This window comes from Chelonia mydas, chromosome 15 (genome assembly GCF_015237465.2).
Source record: "Chelonia mydas isolate rCheMyd1 chromosome 15, rCheMyd1.pri.v2, whole genome shotgun sequence".
NCBI lineage: Eukaryota > Metazoa > Chordata > Testudines > Cheloniidae > Chelonia > Chelonia mydas.
The window spans coordinates 22,363,573-22,376,541 of record NC_057856.1 but is presented as its reverse complement, the minus strand read 5'-3'; the positions used below and the strand labels follow the sequence as shown (position 1 = coordinate 22,376,541).

At 40.5% G+C, this 12,969-nt stretch overlaps 1 protein-coding gene across 3 annotated transcripts in view; it reads right to left on the bottom strand.

The window, feature by feature from the left end:
• SLC15A4 (solute carrier family 15 member 4) overlaps positions 1-12,969 on the bottom strand; it is a 49,233-nt gene that overhangs the window by 30,296 nt on the left and 5,968 nt on the right. For all 3 annotated transcript variants that reach the window (XM_043529393.1, XM_043529394.1, XM_037878584.1), the window contains exons 2-4: positions 5,819-6,114; positions 4,152-4,320; positions 1,358-1,435 (exon numbers count right to left, since the gene is read on the bottom strand). In XM_043529393.1, the coding sequence (XP_043385328.1) occupies positions 1,358-1,435; positions 4,152-4,320; positions 5,819-6,114 (543 nt within the window). The remainder of the gene's footprint in view (positions 1-1,357; positions 1,436-4,151; positions 4,321-5,818; positions 6,115-12,969) is intronic.

Below are 12,969 nucleotides of genomic sequence, written 5' to 3'. Positions count from 1 at the left end.
AGCAGCAGAAAATTAGTGAACAGAATTTTAAAAATACCTTCACTTATCTAATATGTTATTATTAGTAACATAGCTGAGGGAAAATTTATTTAAAATATAAGATTTAAGTTGATTGCACCCCTTTAAAAATGCAGAAGTCTCAGAACACTTTCAATTTAATTTATTAACTGTATCGAATCAGGCAAACAGAAGCTATAGGTTGATGAAAAGTCGGTTTGATGCACCTAACCAATTTTACTTTCAGCTATGAGACCATTTTCTAAGACTTAAAAGAGAACCAAAATACACAGATGGCTTTCAAATTTAATGTTACTTTAATTTTACTTATGTGGTATTTTACAGTATACACATTTTTTATATTTGCATTTGTGAATAAAAACAATGAAAGCAATTTTGACCTATTCATATTACTAAATTTATGCCAGTGGTTTAATTTCAAAGGCGTATTTAGTAAGCCTGGTAATTAATTTATACGGATAAACTTTTTGTGTAAAATGGAAATGATTGTTTCAGTAACCACTTCATGTTAGACTTTGCAAGCTCTTCTTTGAAGTTGGTTCCATAACATCCTTCAATATGCTAGATTATCCACGTTACCTGCAATTACTGATTAATCAAGATAAAGTGTAAATATAAGTAAGGGTATGTCTACACTGTAATTAAAAACCTGCAGTTGGCCCAACCCAGCTGACTCAGGCTAAGTGACTGTTTAATTGGGATGTAGAAGTTTGGGCTTGGGCCCAACTCCAAATGTCTATATTGCAAATAAGCAGTCTCAGAGCCCAAGCCCCATAAGCCCAAGTCAGCTAGCATGGGCCAGCTGTGGGTTTTTCATTGCAGTGTAGATGACCTGTGCTTCACTTTTAGCATGAGTTGTCCTACTGAGTTAGTGGGAATACCTGTCTGCAGTGTTCCCTCTAATTTTTTATGTGCATGTGTGGAATGAATTTTGTTATGTGCACCAACACAGATGTAATAGAATACCAACTGAAATGTATTAAATATTTGGATGTTAATCTTTTTAATCGCTTGACAGCTCTAATCGTTTAGTTTTGAAATATGCCTGAATGAACAAAACAACATGTATAAGATTAACTTAAATATAGGCATTAGTTAATAAAAACCAAGTGTAGTTACGTAAATTACAATTCTACTGCTTAACATCAGGAAACACAAATTTCAGCTTTGTACTGGAAAAGTGACACTACAATGAAGCTACCCTACAGACACCATTTAACCCCAACAAAAGAAATTAGTGTCCATATCATCACTCATTACATTGGACCATTAGCTTAGCTCAGGGAGTTTCAGCTGAACAAAACAAAACAAAAAACCCTCCACATTTTGGCCAACTTACCGTATGAATATGGGTGGTGACATTTGAAATTTCAGGGATTTTCAAATGTAGACTCTGCAAAACGTATGTAGTCTGCATCTAACATTAAGAAAAATTAGTTGACATTGTTACTTGATAAGTCATACTCTGAAGTGAAACTACTTAAAATGTCAGTGACTCACAAGGATTGCATTTGAATGTACTAGACAGCTGTTCAAAACAAAGTTTTCTAGTGAGATCCTGCCACATCTCTCCAGGCCCAGAATTGGAGCTTAGTAAAAAGCACAAACTTTTAGACTCAAAGGCCAGAAGGGACCATCATGATCATCTAGTCTGACCCCCTGCACATTGCAGGCCACAGAATCTCACCTACCAACTCCTGTAACAGACCCATAACCTCTGGCTGCGTTACTGAAGTCCTCAAATCGTGATTTAAAGTCTTTAAGTTACAGAGAATCCACCATTTACACTAGTTTAAACCTGCATGTGACCTACACCCCATGCATTAGTAGAAGACAAAAAAAAAAGCCAGCTCTCTGCCAATTTGAGCCAGGGAAAAATTCCCTTCTGATCCCAAATATGGCAATCAGTTAGACTCTGAGCAAATACAAATTTCAGCTTTGTATGGAAAATTGACACTATGGTGAAGTTTCCCTACAGACTCTATTTAATCCCAACAAAAACAATTAGTGTCCATATCTTTACTTGTTACATTGGACCATTAGATCAGACCCACCAGACACACACCTGGGAAAGAATTCTCTGTAGTAGCCGGTTTCAGAGTAACAGCCGCGTTAGTCTGTATTTGCAAAAAGAAAAGGAGTACTTGTGGCACCTTAGAGACTAACCAATTTATCTGAGCATGAGCTTTCGTGAGCTACAGCTCACTTCATCGGATGCATACTGTGGAAACTGCAGAAGACATTATATACACAGAGACCATGAAACAATACCTCCTCCCACCCCACTCTCCTGCTGGTAATAGCTTATCTAAAGTGATCATCAAGTTGGGCCATTTCCAGCACAAATCCAGGTTCTCTCACCCTCCACCCCCCCCCCCCCCCAAACTCACTCTCCTGCTGGTAATAGCCCATCCAAAGTGACCACTCTCTTCACAATGTGTATGATAATCAAGGTGGGCCATTTCCTGCACAAATCCAGGTTCTCTCACCCCCTCCAAAAACCACACACACAAACTCACTCTCCTGCTGGTAATAGCCTATCCAAAGTGACCACTCTCCTTACAACGTGCATGAAAATCAAGGTGGGCCATTTCCAGCACAAATACAGGTTTTTTTCTCACCCCCCCCCCTTTTTTTTTTCCAAAAAACACACACACACACACACTCACTCTCCTGCTGGTAATAGCTATTGTTTTTTGGGGGGAAAAAAGGGGGGGGGCTGAGAACCTGTATTTGTGCTGGAAATGGCCCACCTTGATTTTCATGCACGTTGTAAGGAGAGTGGTCACTTTGGATAGGCTATTACCAGCAGGAGAGTGAGTTTGTGGGGGGGGGGGGGGGGGGGGCGGAGGGTGAGAACCTGGATTTGTGCTGGAAATGGCCCAACTTGATGATCATTTTAGATAAGCTATTACCAGCAGGAGAGTGGGGTGGGAGGAGGTATTGTTTCACGGTCTCTGTGTATATAATGTCTTCTGCAGTTTCCACAGTATGCATCCGATGAAGTGAGCTGTAGCTCACGAAAGCTCATGCTCAAATAAATTGGTTAGTCTCTAAGGTGCCACAAGTACTCCTTTTCTGTAGTAGCCCAGAGCCTTCCCCATCTAGTATCCCATCACTGGCTGTTGGGGATATTTGCTACTAGCAGTTGCAGATTGCCTACACTGAGTGGCATGTAGCCAGTCTCATCTTCCCATTCCCTCCATAAGCTTAGCAAATTCAGTCCTAAAGCCAAATCTTCTTGTACAAGACCTAATAGCATCAGAACCAGTCACAGGAATTTTTTTAAAAATAACTTTTAAGTGGAAATTTTTAAAGCCCTAAACAGCCTTCTAAAGTGTTTGCAACCTAAGCTCTGCAGCATCCTGCCAACTTAGAGAAATACAGTGAAAGGCACTAAAATAAAGTAAAATTGACTAAACTGTTTTCACTGACAAAGATAAGTGAATTGGAAAAGGAAACAGTTTAATGTTGAAAAGTACATTAGATATTTACAAATTTTAGCTTTAAGACTCCAATTATCAGGTTAAAATACATATTTTGAAAATATTCTTAATATCCTTTTAGACCATGTATTCATCCCTCAACTTCAGAGGGAATTTTACATTCATGAAAGACACTACGTAGCAATTTACATTTAGATACAAGGGCATATTGGTGAACTAATATACGTCACCCCATGACCATTTTGTTTAAAAAGTCAATGAGCCAGCAAACGTTTTTGTCATTACTAAGCACTGGCTTGTTACATAATTTTAGTTACATTGTGCAAACAAATATACATCTCTGAGAACTAGTTTGGGGTGAACCCCAAAACTAACGAGTGCATATTACATAAAAAAGTCAGCTAGTCCATAATAAAATACGACTAGGCAAAAACTGTTAGGTTTCTAGCCTCTTTCAGAATTTTAGCCATTGACATTGCTAAACTATTCTATTTGACAAAAGCTTATGGAACATTTTCCCATTTTTTTTTTTAAATGTTCCTTCAAAGTTGATGCAATTTTCAGAGAGGAATGAATTTTTACAATTTAGACTCCGAGCTGTGATTTAATGATAGCACCTACAGAGCTTCCAATTGCAGTGCTGAGAATGTAAACTTATTGTCTTTATGACTGGTCAGAGTCACTCACCTGAAAATACACTGTCCAGTAAGGTATAAGAGCCAAAAAGACAGGGATAATCTTGACAAGGGCTTTCACATCTTCCACTTTATCTTCTCTGAATGGCCCTCCATGAGAGATCTTCGCCATCTCAAACAGGCTTTGCTTACGAGGATTCTGAAGTACTTCCTGGATTTCACTTTTGAAAATAAAGTTGAAGTTAATTCAAAAAACTCATGGACAACTTTGTATTGCTTTTTCATCAAAAAGGACCTTGTGCATTTCAGAAGTGGGAACAGAAGATACAGAAGAAAAAACATATCAGTCAAAGCAGATCAGAAAGGGACAAATTAAGCTAAGTATTCATTATAAAAGTTTACTAGACATATTCTGGTTTCAGAGTAGCAGCCGTGTTAGTCTGTATCCACAAGTACTCTTTTCTTTTTTTAGACATATTCTAATCTTTCTTCATCCACTGGGCATGACTAAGCATTAAAAAAATGCAACAGTTGAAAGTGATAACTGGTTTATTTACACCATCAGAAAATAAGTTATTCTAACTTATTTATGCACTTGACGAAGTGAACACATGAAATTCCGTGCTGCACGAGGCACCTGAAACCCTTTGCCAACCTACAGTGGCTAGCTGAAGCCACCATTTCACGAGGACCTCAGTGTGTGGAAGACAGTAGCTCAAAGAGATTGTTAGAAATAGCAGTTATACAGCTCTGTTGCCTCATCAAGTCTGTTGGGATACGAAGGCAAATAAAAACCCTTTTAAAATCAAGATGAGCCCGTGGAGAGAGCAAAGCACAAAAGAAAGATGGTTAATTAGTGCTCTGTGAAAAAATGTATTTAGCAAATGCTAGTCCAGAGTCTGAGGTGTGTCCAGATTCACTGGGGGTATGTCTATGCTACAGTAGCATAGCTACAGCGCTGCAACTGTGCACTGTAAAGTAGATGCTTCCTATATCAATAGAAGGGGGTTTTCCACTAATGTGGGTAAATCCACCCCTCAGAGAAGCGTGAGCTTGTATCCTTGTATTGACCTAGCCACATCGCCATCGAGGACTAGGTCGACCTAACTATGGTGTTTGGGCACAAAATTTTTCATGACTTAGCTAGGTCTACACTAAAAAGTTAGGTCAACTCAGCTACTTCCCTCAGGGGTCTGAAAAATCCACACCCTGAGTGACAGTTAAGCCAACCTAACCCCTGGTTTAGACAGTGTTAGGTTGATGTAAGAATTCTTTCGTCAACCCAGCTACCATCTCTTGGGAAGGTGGATTAACTACAGTGAAGGGAGAACCCCTTCTGTCACTGTAGTGAGTGTCTACACTGAAGCGCTACAGTGGGGCCGCTGCAGCATTGCTAGAGAGGACATAGCCTAAGCTATAGGTATAAACCAGGCTTGAAAGGAGAGGAACCACAGGCAAAATTTTGGAGTAGTGGAAGAACAGCAAGTCTGATTTTGCTGCACACAGGGACTAGATGGAAAACAAGGATATATTCTTTATTAGGACATACACACCCAAGCACTCAAAGATCTAAATGAAAGTCGAAGTCTAAAACGGTACAGAATAGACTAGAAAATGAAGCAGCAGCCAGCCAGTCATACAACCATTAAGCAAAGCGGCTTGAGACCTTAGTTGAAATTTGAAGTGAGTTAAGCCTGTACTTAAGAGTTCTTAACAAACCTATTAGTTCGGTGTTCCCTGGATCTCTTTCGTGAGCAACAAGAGTACGCCAGAATCTTAAACATGTCTGTGAAGGCACTGCCATCAGGTGGCTTTGTGATGAAGAAACTCTGACCACACAAAAATACCATGAACGAAATCCCAATGCAAACTGTTGGGATGATATATCCAATAACGAAGCTGACATTCTGCTGAATGTATGCAATGCCTCCCAGGGAGACAATAGCTCCCAAATTAATGCTCCAATAAAACCAATTAAAAAATCTTCTTGTGGCTTCTGGACCTCGGTCTTTGACCTGGAAGAGATTAAAAAATAAACAAGTCATTAGCTTTCTGAAAGGGCTGAAGCCTGTTTATTAGAATTCAGTCAACTCCAATACACACTCAAAAGTTAGGTTTAATTTATAGTCAAACTAAAATGACTAAAGTGTTCTAGGGTTAGTATGGTAGTTAATGAAGTCACACTGTACTGTAAAAAGAAAAGGAGTACTTGTGGCACCTTAGAGACTAACATTTATTTGAGCATAAATATGACCTTCCAACGAAGTTAGTACATATTCAACACATGGAAAGAAGAACTGTACCAGAGTGGACCTACTTTGCTCTTAGTTACAGTCATTACTTCCACAACATTAGTATCTCTTGGTTACAGTACATAGAATCATAGAATATTAGGGTTGGAAGAGACCTCAAGAGGTCATCTAGTCCAATCCCCTGCTCAAAGCAGGACCAACACCAACTAAATCATCCCAGTCAAGGGTTTGCCAGCCAAGCCGGGCCTTAAAAACCTCTCAGGAAGGAGATTCCACCACCTCCCTAGGTAGCCCATTCCAGTGCTTCACCACCCTCCTAATGAAATAGTGTTTCCTAATATCCAACCTAGATCCCCCCCCTCGCAACTTGAGACCATTGCTTCTTGTTCTGTCATCTGCCACCACTGAGAACAGCCTACCTCCATCCTCTTTAGAACCTTGAAAGCTGCTATCAACTCTCCCCTCACTCTTCTCTTCTGCAGACTAAATAACCGCAGTTCCCTCAGCCTCTCCTCGTAAACCATGTACCCCAGCCCCCTGATCATCTTCATTGCCCTCCACTGGACTTTCTCCAATTTGTCCACATCCCTTCTGTAGTGGGGGGACCAAAACTGGATGCAGTATTCCAGGTGGTGGCCTCATCAGTGCTGAATAGAGGGGAATAATCACTTCCTTCGATCTGCAGGCAATGCTCCTACTAATACAGCCCATTATGCCATTGGCCTTCTTGGCAACAAGGGCACACTGCGGACTCATATGCAGCTTCTCGTTTACTATAATCCCCAGGTCCTTTTCTGCAGAACTGCTGCTTAGCCAGTCAGTCCCCAGTCTGTAGCGGTACATCTCTAAACATGAATTCCTAAAATGAAACGTTCTGTCTGACAACTATGAAGTCCATCTAGGATTCAAAATAATGTTTATGTTTTACATTCTAATAAGGCAGTTATAAGTTACCTAAGAATTTTATCATGCTCTAATATACATACTTTAGTTCTTACATTTGATTATCTGAATTAAGTTCTCTTCTCTCAAATATTGCAAAGGTCAGCTGCAGAGATTTCAACAGCTTTCCCAAAAAAGTGGTCTATAGTTATAGGGAAAAAGTCTTAAGAGTAAGCAGCTGACTACTTGAAGAATAAGGCACAAACTTTAAATTTAAATATTATTCCTCTTGCAACCGTACTCTAACACTGCATTTTTATAAAATGAGTTTAGGTTTCAAGAGGTTTATCTTTATCACCAACAGGCCCCACCAAACTGAGTACAATATATATTTCCCCTTGTAGGACATAAAAATTGAACATAAATTATTCTTCTGCCAGAAGCTTTAACTGAACACCTCTACAGTCAAGCTTATGCTATTTTTTACCTGTGCAATTCCCCCCAGTGCTCCTTATTCTATATTAAATACTATAAACAATAATTGCTTCTAGCTAAGTCATAGGAGCTCTGTATAACTCAGGACAGGATGCAGTTTACCAGAAGTTAAAATTTGGGGAAAAAAAAAATCTATATCTATCTTCCCTTTACTTAATGAATCAGCTACTCTGCAACAGAATCCACAGCATCCCATAACTCTTGCGGCTGCAACACTTAAGTCAGCACCCTGTAGCTGAAAATCAACTCAGAACCACTAATGAATAAGAGTAGCAGCCGTGTTAGTCTGTATTCGCAAAAAGAAAAGGAGTACTTGTGGCACCTTAGAGACTAACAAATTTATTTGAGCATAAGCTTTCGTGAGCTACAGCTCACTTCACTGGAGCTGTAGCTCACGAAAGCTTATGCTCAAATAAATTTGTTAGTCTCTAAGGTGCCACAAGTACTCCTTTTCTTTTTACTAATGAATCAGCATCAGATACCAGCTTAGTGGAGTCAGATGTCTTATAACTGAGAAGCAAAACTTATTTGCCTGGCATTCAAAAAACTGGACACACATGCCATGATATGCCATGAAAACCCAGCTATGTCTGGGGAAAACCCAGCTTTTTCTGCAGGAAAGAAGTTCTGTTGCTGGTACTGCTCTATAGCTTCTGTATCCAAAGCAGTGAAAAGTACCTTTCAAAATCTTGATTACATTATTTGACTAGACTGCTGGAGGAGGAGGTGCAACAGTTAGTCTGACAAAGCTGCTGTGTGGACCATGGAAGACTGGAGGCCCCTTGCAGTTTCTACTTTTTCTTCAAATTTACATCCGATAACTCTCTCAAAGAGAAGGTGTCTCCATACAAGAAAGGGGATGGAAGCGGGCTTGCCCTGAGCTTCACGACAGCAGGCCATCAAGAGGATGCACTGTCATCAAGCTTTACATATGTAAACTGGAGAGAGGTTATACAGGCAAACAATGATTTCCACTCATTGATCAAATGCCAAGTCTACGATGAAAAGGGAGACCCATAATCCATCTTTGTTGTTCTCTCTTTGTTGTTTAGACAAGGGCTTGACAAAAGAGAGAGAAACGATGGATGCTACAGTGAAATGTAGGCCATGGGCCAACAGATCAATGTGGAAAGTAATAGATACACTAGGTCAGAGAGGGCAGGAATACCTTGGAAGGGGCAAGGTACTTTAGTCTGTAAGAGACCAAAGAAAGAATAAGACTGAACTTTGATTGCTGTTGAGGTTCCTGGGTCCTGTTCACATTAAACACATGCATATTACTCCCCTCTAGGAATCTGTATTTCTTATGGTAATGAACAGACAATATGCAAATAGTATAAACAAAGAAGTATTAAGCACCTGTTTCTGCTATACATAACTACTAGCATTGTTAAGCATTTGAATACATACACTACAGGCTAACAGAGACAGAGCCTCAAGCCAGCCATTTTTCTTTTTCAGGCTTCAGGACAGTTACTACCTGTTCCTGATCACTTTATCAGCATCAGTTTCATTTTCAATATTGCTTCACATCAACTTTCTTTTTAAATCAAAGTGGCATACATGCCAGTGAAGTGCTAGTGAATGATACACCATTTTTATTAAACACAACCTTACAACTTGCATAAGAGTAGGTAAGTTTCTGGCAGACTACTTCCCTTTTCCAATCTCAGCTCTCACTCTGCACTGCCACTCCATGCAAAGAGCTAACTCAGTAGCCTTGTCAAAAGAGAAAAGGGGGAAACAAAAGCAGAGTTTGAGAATGGAAAAGAAGTGTGTGCTGAAAAAGCCAGACTCATCAATAAAAATGGATCTCCCTCCATGATGAAGTGGATCTACTAACCACTTCCTTAGACAAAGCAGGTTCACCTGCTAAAACCATATTAAGACTACCTGTTGGATAAATTAGTTATAGCAAAGGGGCAGAAGATAATTTCTTGTCAGCTACAGAAAATTCAGCACAGTTAAAACGCAATCAGTACATTTCCTTTCAAATATAGCACTGGTTCCTTAAGAGATTAGATATACCGTATATGTAGAGTTCGCTACCCTGTAATTCACCCTGCTGGCTATGACTTGAGCTGACTGACAGCAGGAAAAATACTAGTCTAGGCTCTACAGTTTCTAAAAACACTTATGAATTAATAGACAAATATTTTTACTTATTTCAGGAAAATCTACCCCTTCTGCTGCTATCATTCTAGACACTAAATTTTACCTAGAGATCAACTACTTGAGAATTGCACAAGGATTTTTATTAAGGAGTAATATTTGGCACAATACTGTAGGAATCCTCTTTTTCCCCCCCACACATTCCCATTATTTTCATTCACCCAAGCAGCAAAATTCCTTAGCTCGCTCTGCTCAATTTCATCCGTGTTCAGGCATAGCAGCACCAACAGTTTGATTAAATTCTTAAGACCCAGTGACTGCTGCAGCAGGACAGGGCTAGCATGTAAGCGGCACAGACATGGCCATTTCCCTATGCTTCCAAGACCATTTTACAGGGACACAGAAAGTAGAAACTGGTATTATTAAAAGGTTGCATACCTATAATTAGCTTTGTAAATGGGTGGGAAACAGAAATGGTATATCTGGACTTTAGTAAGGCTTTTGATAGTGTCTCACAGGACCTTCTCAAAGAAACAAGGGGAATATAGCCAAGAGATGAAGCTATCATAAGGTGAGAACATAAATGATTGGAAAACCATTCCCAGAGAGTAGTTATCAGTGGCTCTCAGTCAAGCTGGAAGGGCATATTGAGTGGGGTCCCATGGGGATTGGTCCTGGGTCTGATTCTGTTTAGTACCTTGATAAACTATTTAGATAATGGCAGAGAAAGTATACTTATAAAGTTTGCAAAAGATACTAAGCTAGAAGGGGTTGCAAGTGCTTTGGATGATAGGAATAAAATTCAAAATGATCTGGACAAACTGGAGAAATGGTCTGAAGTAAACAGGATGAAATTCAATAAGGACAAATGCAAAGTACTCCACTTAGGAAGGAACAATCAGTTGCACACATACAAAATGGGAAATGACTGCCTAGGAAGGAGTACTGCGGAAAGGGATCTGGGGGTCATAGAGGATCACAACCTAAACATGAGTCAATACTGTAACATGACGCTTTCGTTTTTTGCAATCATTCTGGAGTGTATTAACAGAACTGTCTTAAGCAAGACTCAAGAAGTAATTCTTCCACTCTGCGCTGATAAGACCTCAGTTGGAGTATTGTGTCCCATTCTGGGCATCACATTTCAGGAAAAATGTGGACAAATTTGAGAAAGTCCAGAGGAGAACAACAATGATTAAATGGCTAGAAAACATGACCTATGAGGAAAGATTGAAAAAAAACAAACAAACAAAAACAGGGGGTTGTTTAGTCTGGAAAAGAGAAGACTGAGTGGGGAACACGATAACAGCTTTCAAGTACATAATTGGTCATTACAAGGAGAAGGAAAAAATTGTTCTCCTTTACCTCTGAGGACCGGACAAGAAGAAATGGGCCTAAATTGCAGCAAGGGCAGTTTAGGTTGGCCATTAGGAAAAACTTCATAAACAATTGCATAGGGAGGCTGTGGAATCTCATCATGGGAGGTTTTTAAGAATAGGCTAGACAAACACCTGTCAGGAATGGCCTAGCGCAGGGTCACTACCCCCCGCCCCCCCCCCCCCCGCATTTGCCTTCCATTTAGCAACAGTTTCTAGAGGTTTTCAAACTGTGGGGCACACCCCCATAGTGGAGCATGGAGGAATATTCGGAGGCAGGGGAGCAGCCACACCAGGTGTCTCAGGCCAGCCCTGCGCAGCAGGGCTCAGGGAGGGAACACCCTCTCCACCCCATGACTCACCTCAGCAGGCCACCCAGCCTGTCTGGGTTGGGGGGAGGGCACAACCAAAAATTGTAACTCAAAGGGGGGCTCAGTTCAAAAATTTAGGTTATGTCCCCACCCCACCCCCACCCCAGACAGGCTGGGTGGCCCACTGCAGTGAGTTGGGGGGGGTGGGGGGGGAGTGTGTGGAAGTTGCGAGCCCCATGGTGGGACTGTCCCAAGCCCCCTGGTGTTGCTGCTTGCCTCCCTGAACGTTCCTCCACGCCCCCACGGGAAGACGCACCCCACCACTTGAAAACCTCTGTACTAAATAAAATGTGTTGTCCGCCATTACAGGATTTTTCTCGCGTACCCCCTGATGAGAGCTCACAAACCAATAGGGGTACACATACCCCAGTCTGAAAACCACTGGTCTAGTTATTACATGGTCTTGCCTTGAGTGCAAAGGACTGGATTAGATGACCTACTGAGGTCACTTCCAGCCCTAGACTTCTATGATTCTATTACAGCAAAATAACCATTTACCAATAAAACTGTCCAATAAAAGTAACTGATCAGCAATAACAGTTTCAGTATATAAATACAAGATGTTTTAGTTGTGAGCATTCACAATAAAGTGTTGCTACTTCAACGTACCACCTTCTTTCATCTGTGCCAAGTCCAAGGAATTCAAAAGCCACAAGGTGGAGTGTGACAACTACTTAGTCTGCTTGAATATTTCAGTAAAACAAATTAATCTACCATGGCCAGCTACACCTCAAAAAAGCCATAGGGAAACTGTTTATGTCCAAGAGAATAAAGTTAAAATCATCCACACTTTTTACAGAAGGGAAAGCATCACGTGCAGGAAAACTAATTTTTTTTAATACTCAGAGGTCCTTACCTAAATTTATTTCTAAACAAATTACCCACATGTAAATAAATCACTGGGCAGATTTACACGTGTCAACTCTGACGATTTCACAAACTCCAAACTTCTTGCCAATATCTAGATATTTTAGCATAAGACTCCCACCCCTCTAAGTTTACAGAGGCTTCTGAACAGCTCTTCTGCACAAAGACTTTTCACCACTTCTGCTGTTAGAGACTCCCTTCTTCCAGAATAAACACGCAAAACAGCCACTGCTTGATGCTTTGCTCTAAATGTGGCTGACACTTGGACAGCTGGTTATCCAATGCTCAGCTGGCTTCTTGGAGATAAGGTAAGGTCATCTTCCTAGTTTCTACAGATTTTGGCTAAAACATCCTCACTAATACAGCTCATACCAGAGAAACTCAATGGCTCAACCCCTTGGCTTCCTATTACAGAGCAATAACTTCAAACATAGTGGCTTCCAAGGTAACACTGACTCTGCTAAACAAAAGCAAATAGCTAATGCAAACACTTAGAACACACTGTACACACTATT